The sequence below is a fragment of the Camelus ferus genome, chromosome 22, assembly GCF_009834535.1.
Source record: "Camelus ferus isolate YT-003-E chromosome 22, BCGSAC_Cfer_1.0, whole genome shotgun sequence".
NCBI classification, from domain to species: Eukaryota; Metazoa; Chordata; class Mammalia; order Artiodactyla; family Camelidae; genus Camelus; species Camelus ferus.
This window is the reverse complement of record NC_045717.1, coordinates 9,120,199-9,139,962: the sequence shown is the minus strand read 5'-3', so window position 1 is coordinate 9,139,962 and position 19,764 is coordinate 9,120,199. Positions and strand designations below refer to the sequence as shown.

General features: G+C 49.3%; 1 protein-coding gene across 1 annotated transcript in view; it reads right to left on the bottom strand.

Moving 5' to 3' along the window:
• SLIT3 (slit guidance ligand 3) overlaps nt 1-19,764 on the bottom strand; it is a 583,256-nt gene that overhangs the window by 108,327 nt on the left and 455,165 nt on the right. Inside the window, exons 9-11 of the mRNA XM_032465125.1 lie at nt 16,453-16,594; nt 6,383-6,454; nt 1,547-1,618 (exon numbers count right to left, since the gene is read on the bottom strand). Coding sequence (XP_032321016.1) covers nt 1,547-1,618; nt 6,383-6,454; nt 16,453-16,594 — 286 coding nt within the window. The remainder of the gene's footprint in view (nt 1-1,546; nt 1,619-6,382; nt 6,455-16,452; nt 16,595-19,764) is intronic.

Sequence of the window (19,764 nt, the reverse complement as noted above, 5' to 3'; positions counted from 1 at the left end):
TCACGATCTTCAGACCGTTCCCGGATCCCAGCAGAGGGAAACCAGACAAGGGGAACGGGAGGGTGGGGGCACGGATAGGATCCTGGTGGCAGACGGCCGTTCTCCCTTCTCCTCTGTGATCTTTAGCACAATAAGCAGACGCTAATCTCACACACAATCCTGTCTTTGATATCCCAGCCAGATGTTCTAACCCAATAAATGAAACTAATTTACTCTGCAAGCAGCAGGCAACAGCTGAATCAAGAGACTTCCCTGTCTGCAGCCCCTTCCCGGTGGGATGGGGCCAGGTGGGGGGAAAATGTGTATCTTGTTACCTGCCCACTCATCAATTAAACAAACAGGTGGCACAGGGTGACAAAGCATGGACAGCTTGCCTCTGAGCATCCTCGCTCTTGCCCAGGTGGGCAGGTCACCAAAGAATACGAATAGTATCAACCCAGGATACCTTAGCTGCACCTTCCACGTTATCTCAGGAGGCTGGGTTCTGGAGTCACACTGCTTGGGTCCGAATCCTGCCTCTCTCACTCGTCACCGTGGGCTTTGGATACGTTATATTTATTTACTCGGCAGATTTTTTTCTTCTTTTTTTGGCCCAGTAACTATGTGCCAGGTACTGCTTGAGTGCCAGAGATTCAGCCAGGATCAAAAGAGATAAAAACCTCTGTCTGTGCGGAGCTTAGATCACCCAAATTTCTTCAGCCATGAAAGAGAGATGAGGATAGATTCTGTATTTTAGGTCGTTGTGAGGATGAAATTTGCAAGCCTCCTAGAAGAGTACCTGGCACACAGTAAGTGCTTAATAAATACTGCCAGTTATTGTTGTTAATTGTAATCACGATTGCGTGCTAAGTCGGAAAGGTGGCACTGTCCCCACTTTGCCTGGAGGGAACACGCATGGAAGACTCAAGGGATGGTCTCTGTGCCACATGGCGAGTCACTGGCAGAATCAGGACAAAGCTCCGTGCCCTCCTGTCCCTGAGGGTCTCTATGCCTTTAGTGGGCACGGCTTTGTTTCCATCCAACAGGCTGCTTTAGGGTTTCGAAATCAAAGATATGAAAGGCTTATTTATAGAATGGGATTGATGCTTTCTCAGAACAATAGCCATGAGGTTGGTTTGGGGAAAAAAAAGCTTTAAAATCAGAGGAAGAAAATTAGCTCCTCCTTTGACAAGTCCACATGCACGGGGGAAGTGGGCACCCGGTAATAACCACACATGCCCCTTCTCTCCCTCCATCTCCCTGGACAGCTCTGCCGAGGCAGGTGGGGTGGGAGGAGGGAGTGCGGTTTGGGGAGAAGATGCATTTGAATTAGAAGCCAATAACTGGGAAGGCTGCTGGGCACTTAATCAATAAAAATAATGCATTTGGGTTGTAGAAATATTCCCCAAGATCAATTTCCCCTGAAGAAATATTTGTTTCTTTTACCAGGTTGCCACAAGTGTGTGAGGGAACATAAAACCTTGATAAACACCCCCTGAAAAATACGGACGCATCCCTCTGCCACCCACCCCCACCCGCACCCCACACGACTCCGCTCCCCACTTACAGAGACGTGAGCGATTTCAGACCCTGGAAGGCGTCTGGAGCGATGTCCGATATCTGATTCTTGCTGATGTCTCTGAAAACATTAACGGGAGAGACTGAGAACACAGCTCAAAGGTGTGGTACGGCCATTCCTAGGTGTGGACCAAGCATTTCAGGTATGCAAAATGGTGAGGATGGATTAATCATTCAATCTGTTTCTTTACAGTGTGACAACAGGGGCTTAAAGATCATTCAGTTCAACCGCCTCATGATGAAATGCACTGTATCTGTATCACATTTCTTGGCTTTCAAAGAACACTCACAGCACCGTGACTTTGACATACTGCTATGCACATGGGAGCCCTCACTTTGCAGGTGGGAAACCGCACCCAGTCAGATGAGGGACTTGTCCTAGGTCACGTTACCAAGCAACTACAGCATAAATGAAGCAGAAGTCGGCCTCACTCAAACGCGGCCCAAGGGTCCTGGAAGCATCACTGTTTTGCATCGTGCCTCGGTAAACGCTTATTTTTCTCCTCCAAAGTCCTGAGTCATTTCACCTCCCCAGTGACTTTTCCTCTCTGACCTGAAAGGAGTTTTTAAGCAGTGACTTAAGTCTCTGTAAACATCTCATGAAACTGTCACGGGATGGCTTTGAGGCCTGACCTTGTCGCTGGCAGTGCTCCCAGAGCAAGCCCAGGGCAGTGATGCCCAGGGCTTTGGGATAATGTGAGCGAGAAGGATGCTGTGCGCTGGAAGGCAGCTAGCCAGGCCTCGCTGGTGCAGCGGAATCTCCCTGCTCACTCTGCAGCATCCCAGTGACTTCAGAGCACCCTCCTCTAGTTCTCCCCACCGGCACTTCCCTGGAGGGGGGACTTCTCTTAAAAGCCATTAGCTCAGGGTGGGCCTCTGGGCTCCTGTCCCTGGAAGGGGAGATGCTCCAATTTCCAGCCACAACGAACCTTTCTGGTTCCTTTTCTTTAACAAAATAAATCAATGGGTCTTTGCTTTCGTGCAGATGAGGAGGGGCTGGGGTCTTGGAGGGTCAATAAGGAGGAGACGAGGGAGTATCGAGAAGAAAGCACATCTAAGCAGGTTCTTAAACAATTGCCTCCAGCGAGGCCAGACCCCCCAGCCCCCCAGCCTCTTAAGCGCACTCCTCGGGCCTCTCTCCTCCTCCTAACAGCCTTCAAAGGGGCTGCCTGACACCCTTCCCTAGGCCTCTGTTCCCTTCCATCCCCATTTCCAAGGCCTGCAGGTTGACGGATACCCCACAGGTTAAGGATTCTTAGGCACAGCTGTCGAGCTGATCCCTTTAGCGGGCGAGATCGTCCCTAACAAATCCAGATTGTGCTCGCAAACTCGTCAGCTTACACCCGGCTTTTCTTCAGTGTAAGGGTCTTAACAAGCAAATGCCCTGGATTATCCTAATCTTGCCGGACCTCGCAAGGCATTTCGGGCAAGCGTGCAGGGTCTGTGCTCAGATCAGACTAGTGAGAGAGCCTGTTCTGTTTTGTTTCCCTGACATCCCCAATGGGATGTCCCTTTAAGGTCCTTAGACCTCGGCCATGTGAGAGGAAGTTCCGTGGCCAGTGGAGAAGCCCTCTGCTTTAGCCTTGTCAGGGCAAACTGGCTTTCAGTTCATAACTAGACTTCTGCATGCACCCCTCTCTAAGCACAGTGAGAGATGTCTTGTGGTTCTGGAGATGCCGGGGAGTAGAAATTGGAGAAGTGATAGTTTAGCTGGGAATTGGCCCTGGTGGTCACCTCCTCTTAGTTCTTAACTCTGCAGGAAGGAAACAGCAGCTCTGGGAGGTGAAGGACCTGGAGCCATGAGGGACCTGACATGGCTGTTCGGGTACAGACCTGGCGTCTCAAGTCTCCCTTCCACTTCACTGTGATGGGTGCAGAAGGTGGTGGCACTGGACAGAAAGGCAGATTGGGGATGGCTTCAGTGCCCACTGATCTCCATGCCTGACCCCTCCTAGTCCACATCAGGTGGTCCCAGAGCTGACTCCAGGGGTTTGGGTCAATCTTAACGACCGGTGGTTCTCAAACCTCACTAGGGGTGTTTATTAAAATGCACCCACAGAGAGTCTTGGCCGGCTGGGGAGCTGGAGTTAGAAGTCGGCACATGTGACACATCACCCCTGCAGGCGGTCCCTGGGTCATATTTCAGGCCATGGTGCTTCAGAGTCTGGTCAGTCTCAGATCCACCCCAGTCCCCAGGGGCTTATAAACTGGATGATGGGGAAGGAGTGGCCTTTGCACACTGTTTAGAACAGAGATGGCAAAATCCAACGCCTGCAAGGATCAAGCAGGAAACAGAAGTGTGAGACACGAGGAAGTGGTGGAGGCTGTGGAATACCGCTCCACCTAAGAGCGCGGAGGGAAAGAACTCAACACCCTATTCGGGCCAAACAACTTGAAAGTTTGACCTTCGGGTGTCAGCGTTGTTGGGTAACCAGCCCTGTGAGACCCGGGCACCTTCTCCAGTGCCTCCTACTGTCCCTACAAAAGGCTTCCTTATCTTGATACTAGTTTTTACCTGAAAGTTTCTTTTTACATTAAGCTGCCCACCAGAAATTCATTCTATTCAGGGACAATGCCATTTATTCAGGGAAATTTTTTTTTTTTTTTTTTTTTTTTTTTTTTTTTGGTCACTGGAGGTAGGAAGAGGATGTGGTTCTTGCAGAGTTGAGGGAAAACTTCTATTAGATATTAGAGACAGACTGGTTCATATTTAGGGTTTTAAAATCCATTTTCACCAGGGACCCACTTCTCCAAGCCACTGCACCTCAGTCTGGGTTTTGGAAGTTCTGCTGGTCAGAAAAATTTTAAGTGGCCTCTCTTCTTTACTGTCATGTGGGGTTGGGGGCAGTGGGGGAAAGGGCATCATGATAAATACCAATAGCATCAGAAGTGATCAAAAATTAAATTCACTTCGCAGGTCGTGATGGAGGTCTCATGAATTCTGAATGCACAGATCATGGCAACTCCAATGGGATGGAGAAAGGACAGTAAAACATGGCCAAGCCCTAAATTACCTGGACTTCACAAAAATTAGAGCAGTAACTTCAATCATGCAAGAGATGTAGGTTGGGGCAGTGACGGAACTTGTCATTTTTCACTGAAATTACTATCTGGCTGCAGAATCTAGCTGGGCTTTAAAAATGAATCGGGGCGGTGGCGGGGGGGTATGGAGAGTGAGCTGGAGAAGCAGGAAGACGAGGAGATTAATGGTCCAAGGTTTTAAATATTAAGGCCTATATTTATACAGCTCCTCCAGCAGGAACGCTGCCAAGGGGAGGGAAGAAGTGAGCGCTCAGGGCAGGTGCGTAACGTTGCTCTCTGCTTCTGGAACTGCACCAGGGGAAAATCTTGTTTGGTTTGGGTTTCCAGGGAGATGGGAGTTGGCTTCCCGAGATCTGAGGGTAAAGCCTACCAATGCCACTGTTTCGCAGGGATGTTTATTTTTAACATAAAAGGAGCCAGCAGACACTTAACCTCTTTAATGTAGGCCCTCCTGCTCAAGGGAAACGGAGGAGTCAGCCTCCGGTGGGAGGGAACAAGGCCACGTCTGTGGGTATTTCTACCTGCCCTCTCTCCTTCCTCTGTGGGGGGTCAGAGAAGGGGCAAGGGCGATGGTAACAGCATGGTGATTATCGTAAATGATTTCTTAGCCTGGAAAAGGGACAGGAGCCTCCCTCCCAGGTTCTTAGTGTCCATGATGGCAATGGTGGGACTGGTTCTGAATCCTACTGGCCTCCCTTCGGAGCACCCCACTCTGAGAGACCCACAGAGCAGTGCTCAGGGTGGCCACACGACGGGAAGGGTGGTGAGGAGGATGCTGCCGCCATGGCGGGGATGAGGGCGATGAGGTGCAGGTGCCATCAACGGTGTGGTGGTGGAGAAGGTTACAGCAGTGTTGGTGTCACCAGGTCCTGACAGGATGATAGTGACATTGGATGTGGTGGTAGAGGGGGTGCTGGGGACAGTCATAAGCAAGGGAGCTTCCAAGGCTTCTTATCTCACTTAGGAAGATTAGCAAGTCCTTACATGGTCTGCAGGGGCCACGGGATCCGGCCCCTGCAGAATATCCCCACTCTTCCCTTCACTCACTCCACCCCTCGCTAGTCTGCAGAGCGTCCGCGCACACTCCCGAGAGCCCCTCCAGACTCAGTCCCTTCCCCTATTCGGGTCACCTGCACTCGGAGGCCTTCATGGGCCAACCCACCCATCCAGCACTCTCCATGCCCTTCCCTTCCTTTGTTTAACGTTCTGGTGCTGATCAGTTTCTGATATATATATCTTGTTCTGTGCTCTCCCACCTGAATATGCTAGTTCCATGAGAGTACATTTCGTTTTAGTTCACCCTCTACCCACAGATCCACAGCACATTTCCTTGTGCACAGTGGATATTTGCTGAGAATTTGTTAGATGGATGTGTGCATGGTTGTAGGGGTGTTGGTGATGGGGCTGTAGAATGACACAGGGCCACTGTCACATCTCTACTGAAACTCCTACATTAGGTCCACACCCCCAAAGCCACGGGACAATAAAATGGTGAGATGGGTCTTTTTTAGGCTGATTCAGCCATACCTCCTAGCCAGATAATTTTAGTTGACTTTAGTTGGAGAGGCTCTTAGCTCTGAGGTGTCTAAACTCATACACCTCCCCATCTGAAGGCAACGCGTCTGGACTCACCTCCTCATCTTGGGAGACATTCCTGGCATGACACTTAAGTCCCCTGAGGACTGGGATGCAGCCGCTCAGCTGGGCAGGCTCCCCACTCCCCATTATCACCCCTCCTCAAGCTGAAAGCAACTGGGCTCGTTTCTCCGCAGGGGAAACTCACATGCGCTTCAGTTTCTTGTACTGGGTGAAGGCTCCAGCGGGGATGGATTTGATGGAGTTCTGTTCCAGGCGTCTGAGAAACAGAGCAGAGAAGAGTCAATTAAACATCCACCCATTGACAAGGGGTTGCTGGGGGCCGTGGGGACAGGATGGTCTCTCCCATCCTGTGGCACAAACTCCCGGTCAAGGGAGACCTGCAAACAGTGTTCAAAAGCCGGAGACTCACGTTCTGACGTGTGGAGCGCCCAGTCAAGTGTCTAACTCCCTGGGGACAAAGTTAGAAAGGATGATCTTTCCTTGAGGATATTTGGTTCTTGCTTCCTATAAGCTGTCTTTGGAGGCAGCTGTCATCTTCAGAAAATGCTGTAGGACGTAACTAGAGTAAAGAGAGATGGACAGGTAGCCATGCGCATCTGTCATGGCAGCACGTCTCCGTTCAGTCAGCAGCTCATCCACGCTGCTGCTGGGCTACTGGACAGGCAGGAACGCCAATGGCTGACTTCATTTCTGTGCTCCTTTTTTCTCTTTTTAATGAGATGTAATTGATATATTACACTGTATTAGTTTCAGGTGTACAACCTAATGATTCGATATTTGTTTCTGTGGTTTCCAGTCGGCCATGCCAATCAGGTGGAGGAATAGCCTTCACGTCTTCAGGCTCCCAGCCTAATATGCATCAAGCTGGCTCCCCGACAGCCTGAGGGCCCCAGGGGCCCCGGCTGGACCACTCCCCCGGGGCGGCTGCTGCCGTCTGAGGCTTTACCGTCTTATGGACTCTGCTGAAATGCTTCCTCTCCTGTTACCCTGGAAAGAACGAGAGATGTGGCAGGCCCAGGGCCCAGATCTTCCTTGGAAGAGAAGGAGCTGTGAGGAGCGAGCGAGCCTGTCCATTCTTTATTCTTGCATCCCTCAAATGACTTCCCGTCACCAGGAACAGGTGTGGTGGGAAACAGGCAGGAGCAGGAGGCGGGGCCCGCTATTAGAGGTGATGAATGACGGCCTGGCCCAGGCTGAGGACTCAGCGTCTCCTCCTCATCCATCTCCCTTCTCTCCGAGCTGCGGATCTTTTCATCACCTCCTCATTTGGCGTGGCTGATCCCCAAACCCTCAGCTGGGAAGGTGTGTGTAGGGGGAGCGAGGGGGAAGCAGAAGGAAGAGACAGGAGGAACTGACTCCCTCGGAGGCTACAGCGCGTGCATGCACATTTCTGGCTGGGATGAACCCATTCGTCTTGAAGACTAATTCCTGCTGTGGAATAGGGGAGACAGTCTTATTAATTTGTGCCTCTGCAATCTCATCTTCATTGGGGGAACGGAGTATTTGTTACTGGAACCACTAATGGAGCAGTTTGCCAGCAGTTTTCCCATTTCAAACAACATCTCAGCTGCTAATGTGGAATGGTTTGTCAGGCCTACCCATAACACAGACAAATCACTCTCCAGGCCAAAGGAAGGGGGTGACGGGGGAAGAAAGAGGGAAGGCGGGTGAGAGGAGAGGAGGAGCATCAGGACAGATCATTCTCGGCTGCCGGGTGAATAAAGTCTACAAATGAGACTGCCACGGTCTATTAAGAAGGCCTGCGTGGGGCTGCAGGGGGCCGGGGGTGTGCTCTGGCGGGCACGTGGGCACAGGCTGGCTGGACAGCAGGCTGGCTGGCTCACGGTGAGCCACAAGGGCATGCCACAGGGTCTCCGAGGCTGTGGCTACTCGATAGAGCCACCCACAGAAGCAGCAGACCTGGGCAGGCCGCCTTGCCTGACACGTTCCAAGGACATTCTTGTTTTCCAGCCGAGCAGAGCTCAGCAGCGATCTCTCAGCCAAGGCAGCAGCTCCATGGGCCTCTGGGGCTGCCAGTCAGGTGGCAAATGCTCTCCAGGAATCCTGGGATTCACCTGCCACTTTGACAAGGGATGGCAACTGGAGGATGCCTCTGGAGAGGACCACTGTCTGTAACGATGGCAACCCCCCTGGCTTCTGCGAGAAGACCCGTCGCCCCCAGCGGCAGGCCAAGAGCCCGTGCAAGCCCGTCAGCGCTGGGGGCTGTCCGTCCATAATCGGTTAATCCGCACTTTAGTGATGGGCGCAAAGAGCTAAGGGTAAGACGTGCTACCTGGTGATAGAGGCCGGCCCAAGACGGTCCATCACAGAACCGAATTTTATTGCTGACATAACAAACAAGAAGCGCTCTCGGTTATGGTGTCGAGTTGATTTCTGTCTATTGCCTCTTTTAATCCTTACACTTAGGAGGCAAGCTGTGTTGGCCCCGTTTTGTGGACAAGGAAAATATAACCCACAGGGATCAAACAGGCTGTCCAAAGTGACAGAGCAAGTAAGTGGCAGACGGGTGTCTTTTTCCGTCCATTGGACACGCTGCCTCTGTGTCTTTTTGAAAACGGAGAAACAGAGGCCCAGAGACTAAAGCAGCTTTCCCAAAGTCCCAGAAAAAGTTTAAGGGGCGAAGACCCCAATGCTGGTTCTGAGACATCATGTAGCCTCTGCAGAAGTAGGTATTTTGTAAAAAGGCTGTAAGAGTTGAGGAAAGATTGAATCTAGATGCCAATAAGTATTAAAATGTGCAAGTAGCGTGGAGGTGTGGTTTTGAACAAAGAAAAAGGAATTCCAATCTTAGCCTATTAACCCTGGCAGGGACATGGATCTGTATCCTGTCCTCTTCAGCCTGGTACACTCTGGGGATGGTCCTTATCCCTGCAGTCACTCCATATGGGGCACCAAGGCCAGGACAGGGTATGGGTTAGCCTTGCCCCAGGGGACATCAGAATTTGTCTGGGGGGTGAGTTGTGAATAGTCAGTGTGCTTCAAATATAAAGTTAAGGTGAGGTATTTACAATAGCCAAGACATGGAAACAACCTAAATGTCCATCGATGGATGGCTGGATAAAGAGGTTGTGGTATATATGTATGTGTGTGTGTGTGTGTGTATACATATACATATACATACATACATACACACACAATGGAATACTACTCAGCCATAAAAAGGAATCAAATAGTGCCACTTGCAGCAACACAAATGGGCCTGGAGATTGTCATTCTAAGTGAAGTAAGTCAGAAAGAGAAAGAAAAATACCGTATGATATCACTTATGTGTGGAATCTAAAAAAATTACACAAATGAACTTATTTACAAAACAGAAACAGGCTCACAGACATAGAAAACAAACCTGTGGATACCAGCAGGGGAAGGGGGTGGGAAGGAATAAATTGGGAGTTTTGAGATTTGCAGATACTAACTACTATGTATAAAATAGAGAAGTTTCTTCTGTACAGCACAGGGAACTGTATTCAATATCTTGTAATAACCTATAATGAACAAGAATAGGAAGAGGAATCTAGGTGTGTCTATGTATGACTGAAACATGCTGTACACCAGAAATTGAAACAACATTGTAAACCATCTGTAATTCAATAAAAATAAAATTAAAAAACAAAAAATAAACATAAAGTTAAGGCGAACACCCGTAAGAGGAACAAGTCTCAGGTGCTTACAGTCAGGCATTAGGCTAAGGGCTTTGCGTGGCTCATCTAACTTCATATTTACACCTCTCGGAGGCAGATCCTATTTGTCATCAATATCTCCACTTTATACATGAGAACACTGAGGCTCAGAGGTGTTAAGTCACTTGTCCAAATTCACAAAGTCTGAGTCTCAAACTCAAGTTCATCCAATTGGAAAGCCCGCACACTCAGTCACTGAGCTGCGCCGAATACCATTTGGAGCCAAGGCACCTCCATTCTTTTATTCACTGCCTGCTCCTCCTCAGGGAAATGGCCCCTTGGTCAAGGGAGGACATCCGGACTGTGTGTGTGCCCTCACGGGTGCGTGGGCACACACACAGGCTCTGTGCAGCAGGTAGCCTCTGGTGAGTTTTACACGGCCTGGAACACGCATGCAAAGATCCGTAGTCCCAGTGACAAAAATGCAGTGTGAAGGACAAAAAGCAGCATTAGCATCCGAAAAAACTGTCACATTTAGGGATGTGTCTGAAGCCAACGGCTGTCTTCCGCCTCTCCTAACTGGCACATGTGTCTTTCTTTGTCTGGCAAACATTCTTCAGGCTGCAAACTGATTTAATAGAACCAGCATAAAAACAAACATACAAATCAAACATCTGAGCATCTTCTGGCACCAGTAAAAACAATGGGAACATCTGATGGGGATTTCAGCCATTTGCGCTCTGTATTGATTTGCCCTAGTTCCTCGGTGCTTCCCTGATGATCTGTCATTTTGCAAACATGCCACCGAACACAACATATTTCCAGCAATACATAAGTCAACATGATGCCACAGGGACTGGCAGGGGCACAGCCAGTGCAGGGACATGGCAACAAGTCACCTGATAAAGAGATTCTGGAACCGGGCTGGAATTTTGGTTGCAATAATGATGGAGAGCTACCATTTACTGGGGTCCTTTAATGCACTGGACACGGAACTCTTCATGCACTGGCTCATTTTACCCCTTCAACAATATTACAAAGCAAGTAGCACTATTAACATAATAATGACAAAGATGAGGCACGAGGGCATATGTGACATGAGGTGTTCCTAACCAGCTCTGCAGAGTACCTGGTGTTGCCTATGGAAAAACAGAGGTGCGGACCCAGAGTCATCTTTCCTCTTATTATAGGCATATTCCCAGAGGCCTCCACAGAGAAATCTCTGTCATCAACTTAGGAAAAAAAAATGAATGAAGACTAATATGAGAACTTGAGATTAAAGGCATTCTACCCCATCACGTGTGTGACATGTGCACACGCTTTTCCTTTTTGGATTCCCTTTCGGAGCTGGCAAGCATTGCGCTGACTTTCTACACAATCGTTCTACTATTCAATCTTCACGGGAGAATCTCTAGTAGGTACGAGGAGCCTTACTTTGCAAAGATGGGAACTGGGTGAGGCACGAGATGTCAAGAAAGGTACCCAAAGTAAGCGGCAGAATTGAGATTCAGACCTGGGACTATTTATCCCGAGGGTCCGTTCTTAATTATTCTGCTGCCTGACCGGCTTCCCCTTTCTCCCACCTGCCCCCACCCCCCTGAGTGCCCCTCCTTCCACATGGCAGTCCCTCAGAAGCCTGGGGTGCTCAGAACCCCAGAAGACGATTTCCAGAGCCCTCCAGCCCTTTTGTTCTTTTGGCTGCTTTTTTTTTTTTTTTTTTTTTAACGTCTCTTTCTTTTTAAAAATCCCCTGATGACCAGGGTCATGGGGCATATTTGCTTTATTAAGTGGATAAATCATTGCTTATCTCCCCACCCCAGATACACAGTGGGGTTGAGGGGACACTAGGTGGAAATTGGGGCTGCCTTTTCCCTTGATGCTTTCATGTATGACTTGACAGTTGAGCCCACCCACAGATGTCCTCCATCAACTAAATTTACTCATATAGCCGAGCGCATGAGACACCGGACAACATTATGTCAGGGTATAGAGCAAAAATGGAAGAGGATGGAACAGAGATTGAGAAGAGGTTCTAGGTACATACAGATGGCCCTTCTTGAGCCTTGAGGACCCAGGAGGGTGGACCGAGGATCACCGAACAGAAGAATGTGTGGGCCTCTGGCTCTTCCCAGAATCTATCCCTGCTGGAGGCTGGAGTGGGTTCAGAGAAACGAGAGGGAGCAACAAGAACAGTGCCGCTGGTGGGAGCTCAGTTTCGAGGAAAATCTGCAGTGAATTGTCTCGCTGTGGGTTCTCTGGAAGAAAGCTATTTTTAGAGGAATTGGCTCTGCTATGTGGGGAGACCAGTGCACGCTTCTCTGAGCTGCTTTGGCTTTGGAAAAAAATCTCAGAGACTGCCAGCTTGTTTTGCATGAGAGATAGCCCTTCTTTCCTCAAAATGTTGGGGAGTGCAGAACCCCTCCCAAGGTTTAAGGGCATCACTACCACGTAAGGATTGCACGTGTAGGGAATGGAGAGCCTAAAAAGACGCTAAGCCTCCCTAAGGAGAAAGGAGAAATTGGGATTATGTGCACGGCCATAGACATGAGGCGGAATTCGAGACGGTGAAAAGAGAAGTCACACTCAGATGTCTCTGAGATGATCAATCAGACACATCCTCTGTGTCCTAGGGTGCAACCTAGTTTCCACTCTCGGCTCCTTCTTTCTCATCTTTCAACCTCCCCCATCTGCTGGCCTTCTCTCATTGATAGAGGATGAATTTCAGTTGCTTTAAAGACTTTTCGGCCAATGCACAGATCCCCAGGCACGGGCTTTGCTGCCTTAATGAATGAGCAGTTTTCCTCTGCAAAGTTCTGTCTTAGAGGTCACTCCCACCCAGCATCTAACCAGCGAGTCTTGCCTCATCTGCTTCAATGTCCCAGCTTCATTCTAGCACAGAGGAGAGTGGGGCAAGCACAGGAAGAGAAGTCCTGGGCAATCCGTCTGGTGGGCTGGGGCTGCCCGGTAAGCAGCGGCAGCCTTATTTCCACGTCTGCACGAAGATGACCCACTGCAGGCTCAGTTCACAACACAAGTGGCGAGCCTTGTCCTCGAACCTCTTCTCTCAACCCTAACTTTCAAAGAACTGACCTGGCTTTATGGAGGGGTCTCTGGTGCAGGAGGCTCCAGCTCCTGTGATGTGGTCTCTGACCCCCCTCACCACACCTAACAAGAGTGATGGCCGTAGAAGCAACAGTCGTAGCAAAATAGTCATAACCAGTGCTGAGGGAGCGTGTAGCTCAAGTGGTAGAGCACGTGCTTAGCATGCACGAGGTCCTGGGTTCAATCCCCAGTCCCTCCTCTAAAGATAAATAAACCTAATTACCTCCCTACCATCGCCAAAATAAAAAAAAATACAATAATAATAATCAGTGCTAATCCTATTGCAGCATCTCCTACGTGCCAGACCCAGTGCTGAGCATTTTTCAGTTGAGGAAACCAAGACTCAGAAACGTTATTTGCCAAAGGCTAACAGGCAGGGCCAGAGCTCGAATGTGGGTCTGCCTGAATCCGTGGTCTACACTCGGCTTGGTCGTGTAGACGCTGGTGGTTGTTTGTTGCTGCTTATATTTAGGAGCACTCCAGCTAAGTTGGCCATTTCCAGACTAAGATTTCACAGGCGAGTTGGTTATAGACCTCTTAGTTTGCCAGTTAAGGCAATCTCTGTGTGTCTGTCATACGTAACATGTATTTATATACAGACATATATTTATAATTATATAGTAAGTACAGTGTAATTAAATAGATATTTGTAATACACACATATTCTTTCTTCAGTGGCCATTATTTTATAAAATGAAGAGTATTTTTGACAACAGAATAAGGAAGACTAGAAATTTAAAATAAAGGACACTTCTTTAAATGGAATAATTTTGCTCAATGGAAAAAACATCACATTGTGCTTGTTCTTCTTACTTTACCTCATTTAAGGAAAAACTCAGTAATTAGTAGACAGCCCTGCAGAAGTAACCAGTGTCGCTTGTCAACGTTCCTGTTAAAGTTCAGTGTCCAGGCGTGAGCCTGAGAACCCAGGTATGATCTGGCCTCCCACCTCTGATGTGGACGCCTGCCACTTCTGTCCCCCAGACCCCCACGCTGTGTGCCTGTGGGGCCCAGGCTGGGGGTCTAGGGAGCTGGAGCAGGAGAGGAGGGCGGGCAGGCCCAGAGCTCCAGAATCAGGGCTGAGGTGGGGGGTCAGTGGTTCCAGCTTGACTACTGGACTGGCCTCTTCCATCAGGCTGTGGTTTGAGACCTGGTCAAGCGACAGTCTGTGGCGGCCAAGGAGAAAAGAGAAAACCTGGCAGACGAAGGGAAAGAGGAAGGAGGTGGGGCAGAGAAAGAAAGCAGTGATGTATGGGAATCTGAAATGAGATGAACGCTGGCAGGAATTCTGTCTTGACATCCATGTTGGGAGGACCAGAGTCCTGGCATGGATGGAGAGGGAGGTGGGAGGGTCTTGTGACCAGGAGCACAGGGTTAACTGGGTGGAGAAAGAGACTAAACTGTTGAGGGAAGTGGAAAGACCATGGATGGGGGGAGGGAAAGGGGGGGAGGGGATGGATTAAAGGAGGGAGAAAAAAGAGAAGGGGAAAGCGTGTGGAAGGGAAGTGAGGAGGGACAGGAACAGGGAGAGAGGGTGGAAGAAGGGCATGGAGGGGCTGAGCAGGAGTGCTGCAGCGGTCTGAGTGAGCTCCAGGACAAGAAGGATTCTCCAAGGCTAGAGCAATGGAAGACGAGGAGTGAAGGCGAATCATGGTAAGACACGAAGGGAATTCATGGTTGGTTCTTGTTGAAAGTAAACTGAGGACTGAATGACGATGGAGGAAAGCATAGAAGGTACTGATGTCAGGGGAAAAAAACACTTGGCTGACTAGCTCCTGCCTACCGGAAGAGTGTGGAGGCACAGACTGTGTCCCCTGGGGCTGGGGAAGAAAGTTGATAAGGAAATCGGAGAAACGCGGGCAAAGCAGATGAAGGAAGGAGAAACCAAGGCTCCCCTGTTGTTAAGTTATATGTTTCTTCTCATCTCAATCAAGGTGAAACCAAAGTCCTTAAAATACCCCCATGATCTGGCCCCTCACTACCCCTCTGACCTCAACCCCTAACATTCTCCCTTGTGTTTACTCCACTCCGGCCATACTGGACTTCTGGAATACCAGGCATAGTTCTACCTCAGGGCCTTTGCACATGCTGTTCCTGCTATCAGCAATACTGTTCCTCCAGATATCCACTTGTCTTTTTTCTCACTTCTTTATTTTTCTCCACAGAACATGCCATATTCTAATATATTACCCAATTTACTTTGGGTTGCTTATTGTGTTCTTCTGTTTACTGGAATGCAAGCACCATAAAGGCAGGAATTTTGTCTATTTTGTTCATTGCTGCTCCCTAAACACAGAACAATGATTGGAACACCGTGGGCTCACAACAGCTGTTTGTTGAATGAATGAGAGAGTCAGTGGGTCATCTACTGGAATGCACTGGGAACAAGAGAGGAGGAGGCCGAGGGGGAGGAGGAAGCACGGGCAGGGGAGAAGGGGGAGGAGGAGATGAAGCAGAGAGAGGGGGGAAATGTATACAGTATCTTTTATTTGGAGAGATTTTATCTAATGATGTTTTCAGTTGGAGGGGGTTCCATCTAATCAGGTGTTTAATAAAGCCGTTGAAAGGTGAAGGTAGAAGATGAAAACAGTTATTGTCATTTGAAGAGTGACCTTGAGGTCAGTGTTCACTGACTCTCCACTCAACCCAGAACGAGACACTGGTCGTTTTCTAACGTATGACGAAGAGTGGATAAACTGAGCTCCATGGATAAACAAATTTGACTGGAATTTTGGACATCTGTGCCCACACATGGACACGCACAATCTTGTCTCGTTACCTAAAGGTCCAATCTAGGTGACAATAATCTGATTTGACATGATTAAGAGCGCAACCTCTTGCTTGGATAACGGTAGTTCCGAAGTCAGTTCATTACTCATATACTTTCCACCAGCACCAGCACCACTTTCTAGAAGGCTTGCCCACGTGTCAGGGACTGAATTAGATGCTTTACATGCAGTATTTCATTTAGTTTTCACAATGACCCGCTGAGTTATACTGTAATTATCACATTACTGTAAATGAGAAAATTAGAGATGAAAGAGAGCAATTATTTTGCCCCTAATCACACAGCTGGTACACGGAAGGGATATAATCACGGGGGACTCTGGGGCAGGGACCGGCCAACACTGTAAAGGGCCAGACGGGAGATCTATGAGGCTTGGTGGGTTTAAGTTCCTTCGTTACATCACTCAGTAATGCCTTACAAGGACAGCCAGAGACAACACATAAGGGGACGGGCATGGCTGTGTCCCAGTAAAACTTTATTTGCCAAAGCAGGTGGTGGACATACTTGGCCCACGGGCCACCGTTTGTTGACTGTGCTCTAGCGTCTATACCCTGAGCACATCGTACCTGGGAAGGCCTGCGAGGAGAGCAAAGAGGTGGCTGAGTGTTTTCAACAGGCAGCTGCACCGGCCCAGCACGCTGCCAGCCTGCGGGGTGGGGGTGGGGGGTGCTGGCTGAGCCCCAGAGGCGAGCTCCCAGGGACAGAGGGAGGCAGACAGGCACTCACATTTCGACGATGCCCTCCGGCAAGTTGGCGGGGATCTCCGTCAAGCCCTTCCCTCGACAGTCCACGATGTTATTACTGCAAGTGCAGGCTGAGGGGCAGGAGATGGAGTTGGCGTTGCAGGACGGAGGCTCCGAGTGGGGGCCTGTGGGGCCAGAACACGATGGTCAGCTCATGTCAGTGTCAGGAGCCGCCGGGGCTTCCGTGCCCCTTACCTGGCTTCCCAAGGAGGCAGTGCTACCTGATCAGCTACCTGAAAAATGACCACCAGCTGACATCGCCCCTCATCTGGGAGACAGAGCTGCCGCTGGCTAAGCAGTCAGCCAAGAGGAGGGAGTCTGACCTTAACCCGACTATTTTTGGCTTGTTCCACCTGCTCTGTCATCCTATCTTCCCAGTCTTTCAGAGACAGACTTGCTCTCAGAGTCAATCACGCGTGAAAATACACCACTAGCATGCAAAGAGCCTACACTGGGACTACTTTTCCAGGGGGTCCAACGTCTGAATGACACCCCAGGGTTTGGGGCTTTTATATGGGGCTTGGATACTGAGTGTAGACACACCTTCATCCCTTTCTCTGGTGGCTGCAAGTCACTATCAAAGCCAGGTGGGAGGAAAAAAGGTGGCAGAATTTCCCCATCTGGGGCACCGTTGCTGTCCAAGTGTCAATACAGCCATCAGCAGTGACATCTGAGGCCTTTTCAAACAGCTTTTATGTCCAGAGAACATGCAAATAAAACTTATCTCATTAGAAAAAAGACAAGTGACTACATACATTGGAGTCTTAATTTTGTTTGAGGTGAGAACCCATGTGAATTTAAAGCAAAGTGGTAAAACCCCAAGAAAATGGCATTGAAGGAGTTTATTTAGAAAGCCAAATGAAGATAAATATATACGTTAGCAAACTAACTCAAGATTCAAAGAGTCACAAGAATCTTAATCACTTTCTCTGGTGGTCACATCCACCCTCTGATGGGAAAAGTAAATTCAAACATTTTAAAGATACAGTGTAAGTTTTCAGGCTATGACTATTTCTTCAAAGCGAGGTAAGAATCTCAAACCTTGGTTGTTTTTCCAAATGTGGACACTATGGTCCAAAAGATAAACTCAACCCAATGGCCTTCTCAGGACCTTTATCCCACACCTGGGGATCCAGCCAGCTGGGGTTATTTCAGTGTTTTTCCACATCCCCCTCCCAGAGCAAAGGGCCACAGGCTGGGATCAAACTCAGATTAACTCTGCAAATCTTCTCGCTGCTCAGACATGGAACGTCTGGCTGGGGGCTCTTGGAGACAAATAAAACACAAAACACGGAAAATGTCTGTAGGGCAAGATGATTTTGGTTTGGCCCCTGTTCACTGGAGAAGCTGAGGCTGGGAAGCCGGAGACAGTCTTGCTAGAGTGGTTGAATCAGAGGACAGACTGAGCCTGGGCCAAGTTCTCATCTGGATGCTGAGTGACTCAAAGTGGAGGGTCCTCTCTCTGCATTCGATAGTCCTTACACCTGGGGGTGGTCCTTCTGCAAGGGCTCAAATGGATGCCTACGGCTTAATTTGGAACACTGACGTTGACAGAAAGTGCCAATCCAGTGATCAAAGACTTTTTACTCCCCTTGGCCTCACTTTCACACACACACACACAATTTAAAAATATCCTCTTAGCTGGAACACTTGAGAAAATATTCATGTCTAGGGTGCAAGGGCTTCAAACTCTCCAGCGTCACACTAGTGGATCTAATGGAGACCAGGGAAAATGGCAGAGAGATGATGACTTACACTAAAATCCTCAAGTGGAACATTCTCTTAGAGAGAGAGGTGGTACTGGCTTTGTTCCAAACGGGGAAAGTCTTTACATTTCTGAGAAAATGAGAAAAAGAATGTCTTTACCCCAGAGAGCCAGCCTGTAAGAGCATCAGATCAGGAATGAGAGTGTTGTGGCCAAGAGTGTGGGCTCTGGAGTCCGACTGGCTCAGTTTGAACACTGGTTCTATCCTATCATCCTTATGTCCCCATGCCTCAGTTTTCCCCATCTGTAAAATGGGTGGGTGGGGGGGGGGGAGACAATAATCCTTATTTCAGAGCATGGCTTTGTCATGAAGGCAAAGGAAGTCAATGCATGCAAAGCATTTAGAAGAATGCATGGCACAGAGTCAGGGCTTAGCGATGTTGTCTGTGCTGTTGTTGGGTCTGGCTCTGTTACTAATTGTAGGAACTTGGGTGATAGTATCCCCTCTGAGTTTTTTCTGCTGCCATCTCAGTGAACAAGAAGTTTAGACTGCGTGGTTTCTGAAGCCCTTTCTGGGTCTAAAGATCAACTAATGTTCTTTAGGAAAATGACAGCAGGAGGAGTAAGACACCTGACAGGTTTCCCTCCTCTGCTCCATCTCTTCGCAGGGAGCAAAGAGGACTCACAATGTGCAGGGCATCCATCCCTCACCCGCATCCTCCGAGGGAGGCTGGGAGTAGTACGGCTTCAGATGTCAAGGCTTTTGAGGTGCAGATGGGGCTCCCCAAAGCAAACTGCCAAGCCTGGCCCTCCCCATCAAGAGGCTCGTGCCCTGACCAGCCAGGGAGACGCTCCAAACCCCACACCCCACACCTTCCTGGGTGGGAAACGTGAGGGGCTCCGTGGAGTCCTGAGTCTGAGCGCCTGCCTTTCCATCCACTAAGGTGCAGGGTGTGGGGTGGCCGTCCCCGTTTTGACCTGTCAAAAGGCTACTTAGAGGGGGTGGTGGTGTCAGAAAAGAGGGGAAGAAAGACATATGTTCCAGGGCTCACATGGGCAACAGGGAAGTTCTAAAACGGAGTTTCTTCAGAGGTGCCCCTTCTGACATCTATGCAGAAATTAATTCTGTTTAAACCAGACCCAGGTTGCAGCCTCGAGTCCCCCTGGGGACGAGCTGGGTCTTTCACAGGGTGGCTCTGATTCTGAAGAAAGGGTGTGCTGCACTTCAAGGGGTGTTGTCAAGGCGAACAAGCCTTTGAAAAGATTCCTTAACCAGGTCACTAACAACACCTTTAATTACGCAGAGAGGAACAGCAGTAATTATAGCCTCTGTCAGCCGCCCAGGCTAACAGCCCCGCAGCCGGGTACTCGCACTTGGTGAGCATGTTACCCTCTTGTTGAAACAGAACACTTCAGGTTTAAGATGGGGTTTAAAGATGGGTTTGCCTTCCTCGGAAACATTCCCCGATCAATGCTGGACGCACCGAGCCCACTTCCCTTTGGGCCTCTGATGGCTGTGATGGCAGGAGTCCTCCCCTTTGCCCTCTGTCTCTGGACAGGTGGAGACCAGAAGGGAAATTCTACAAGGGC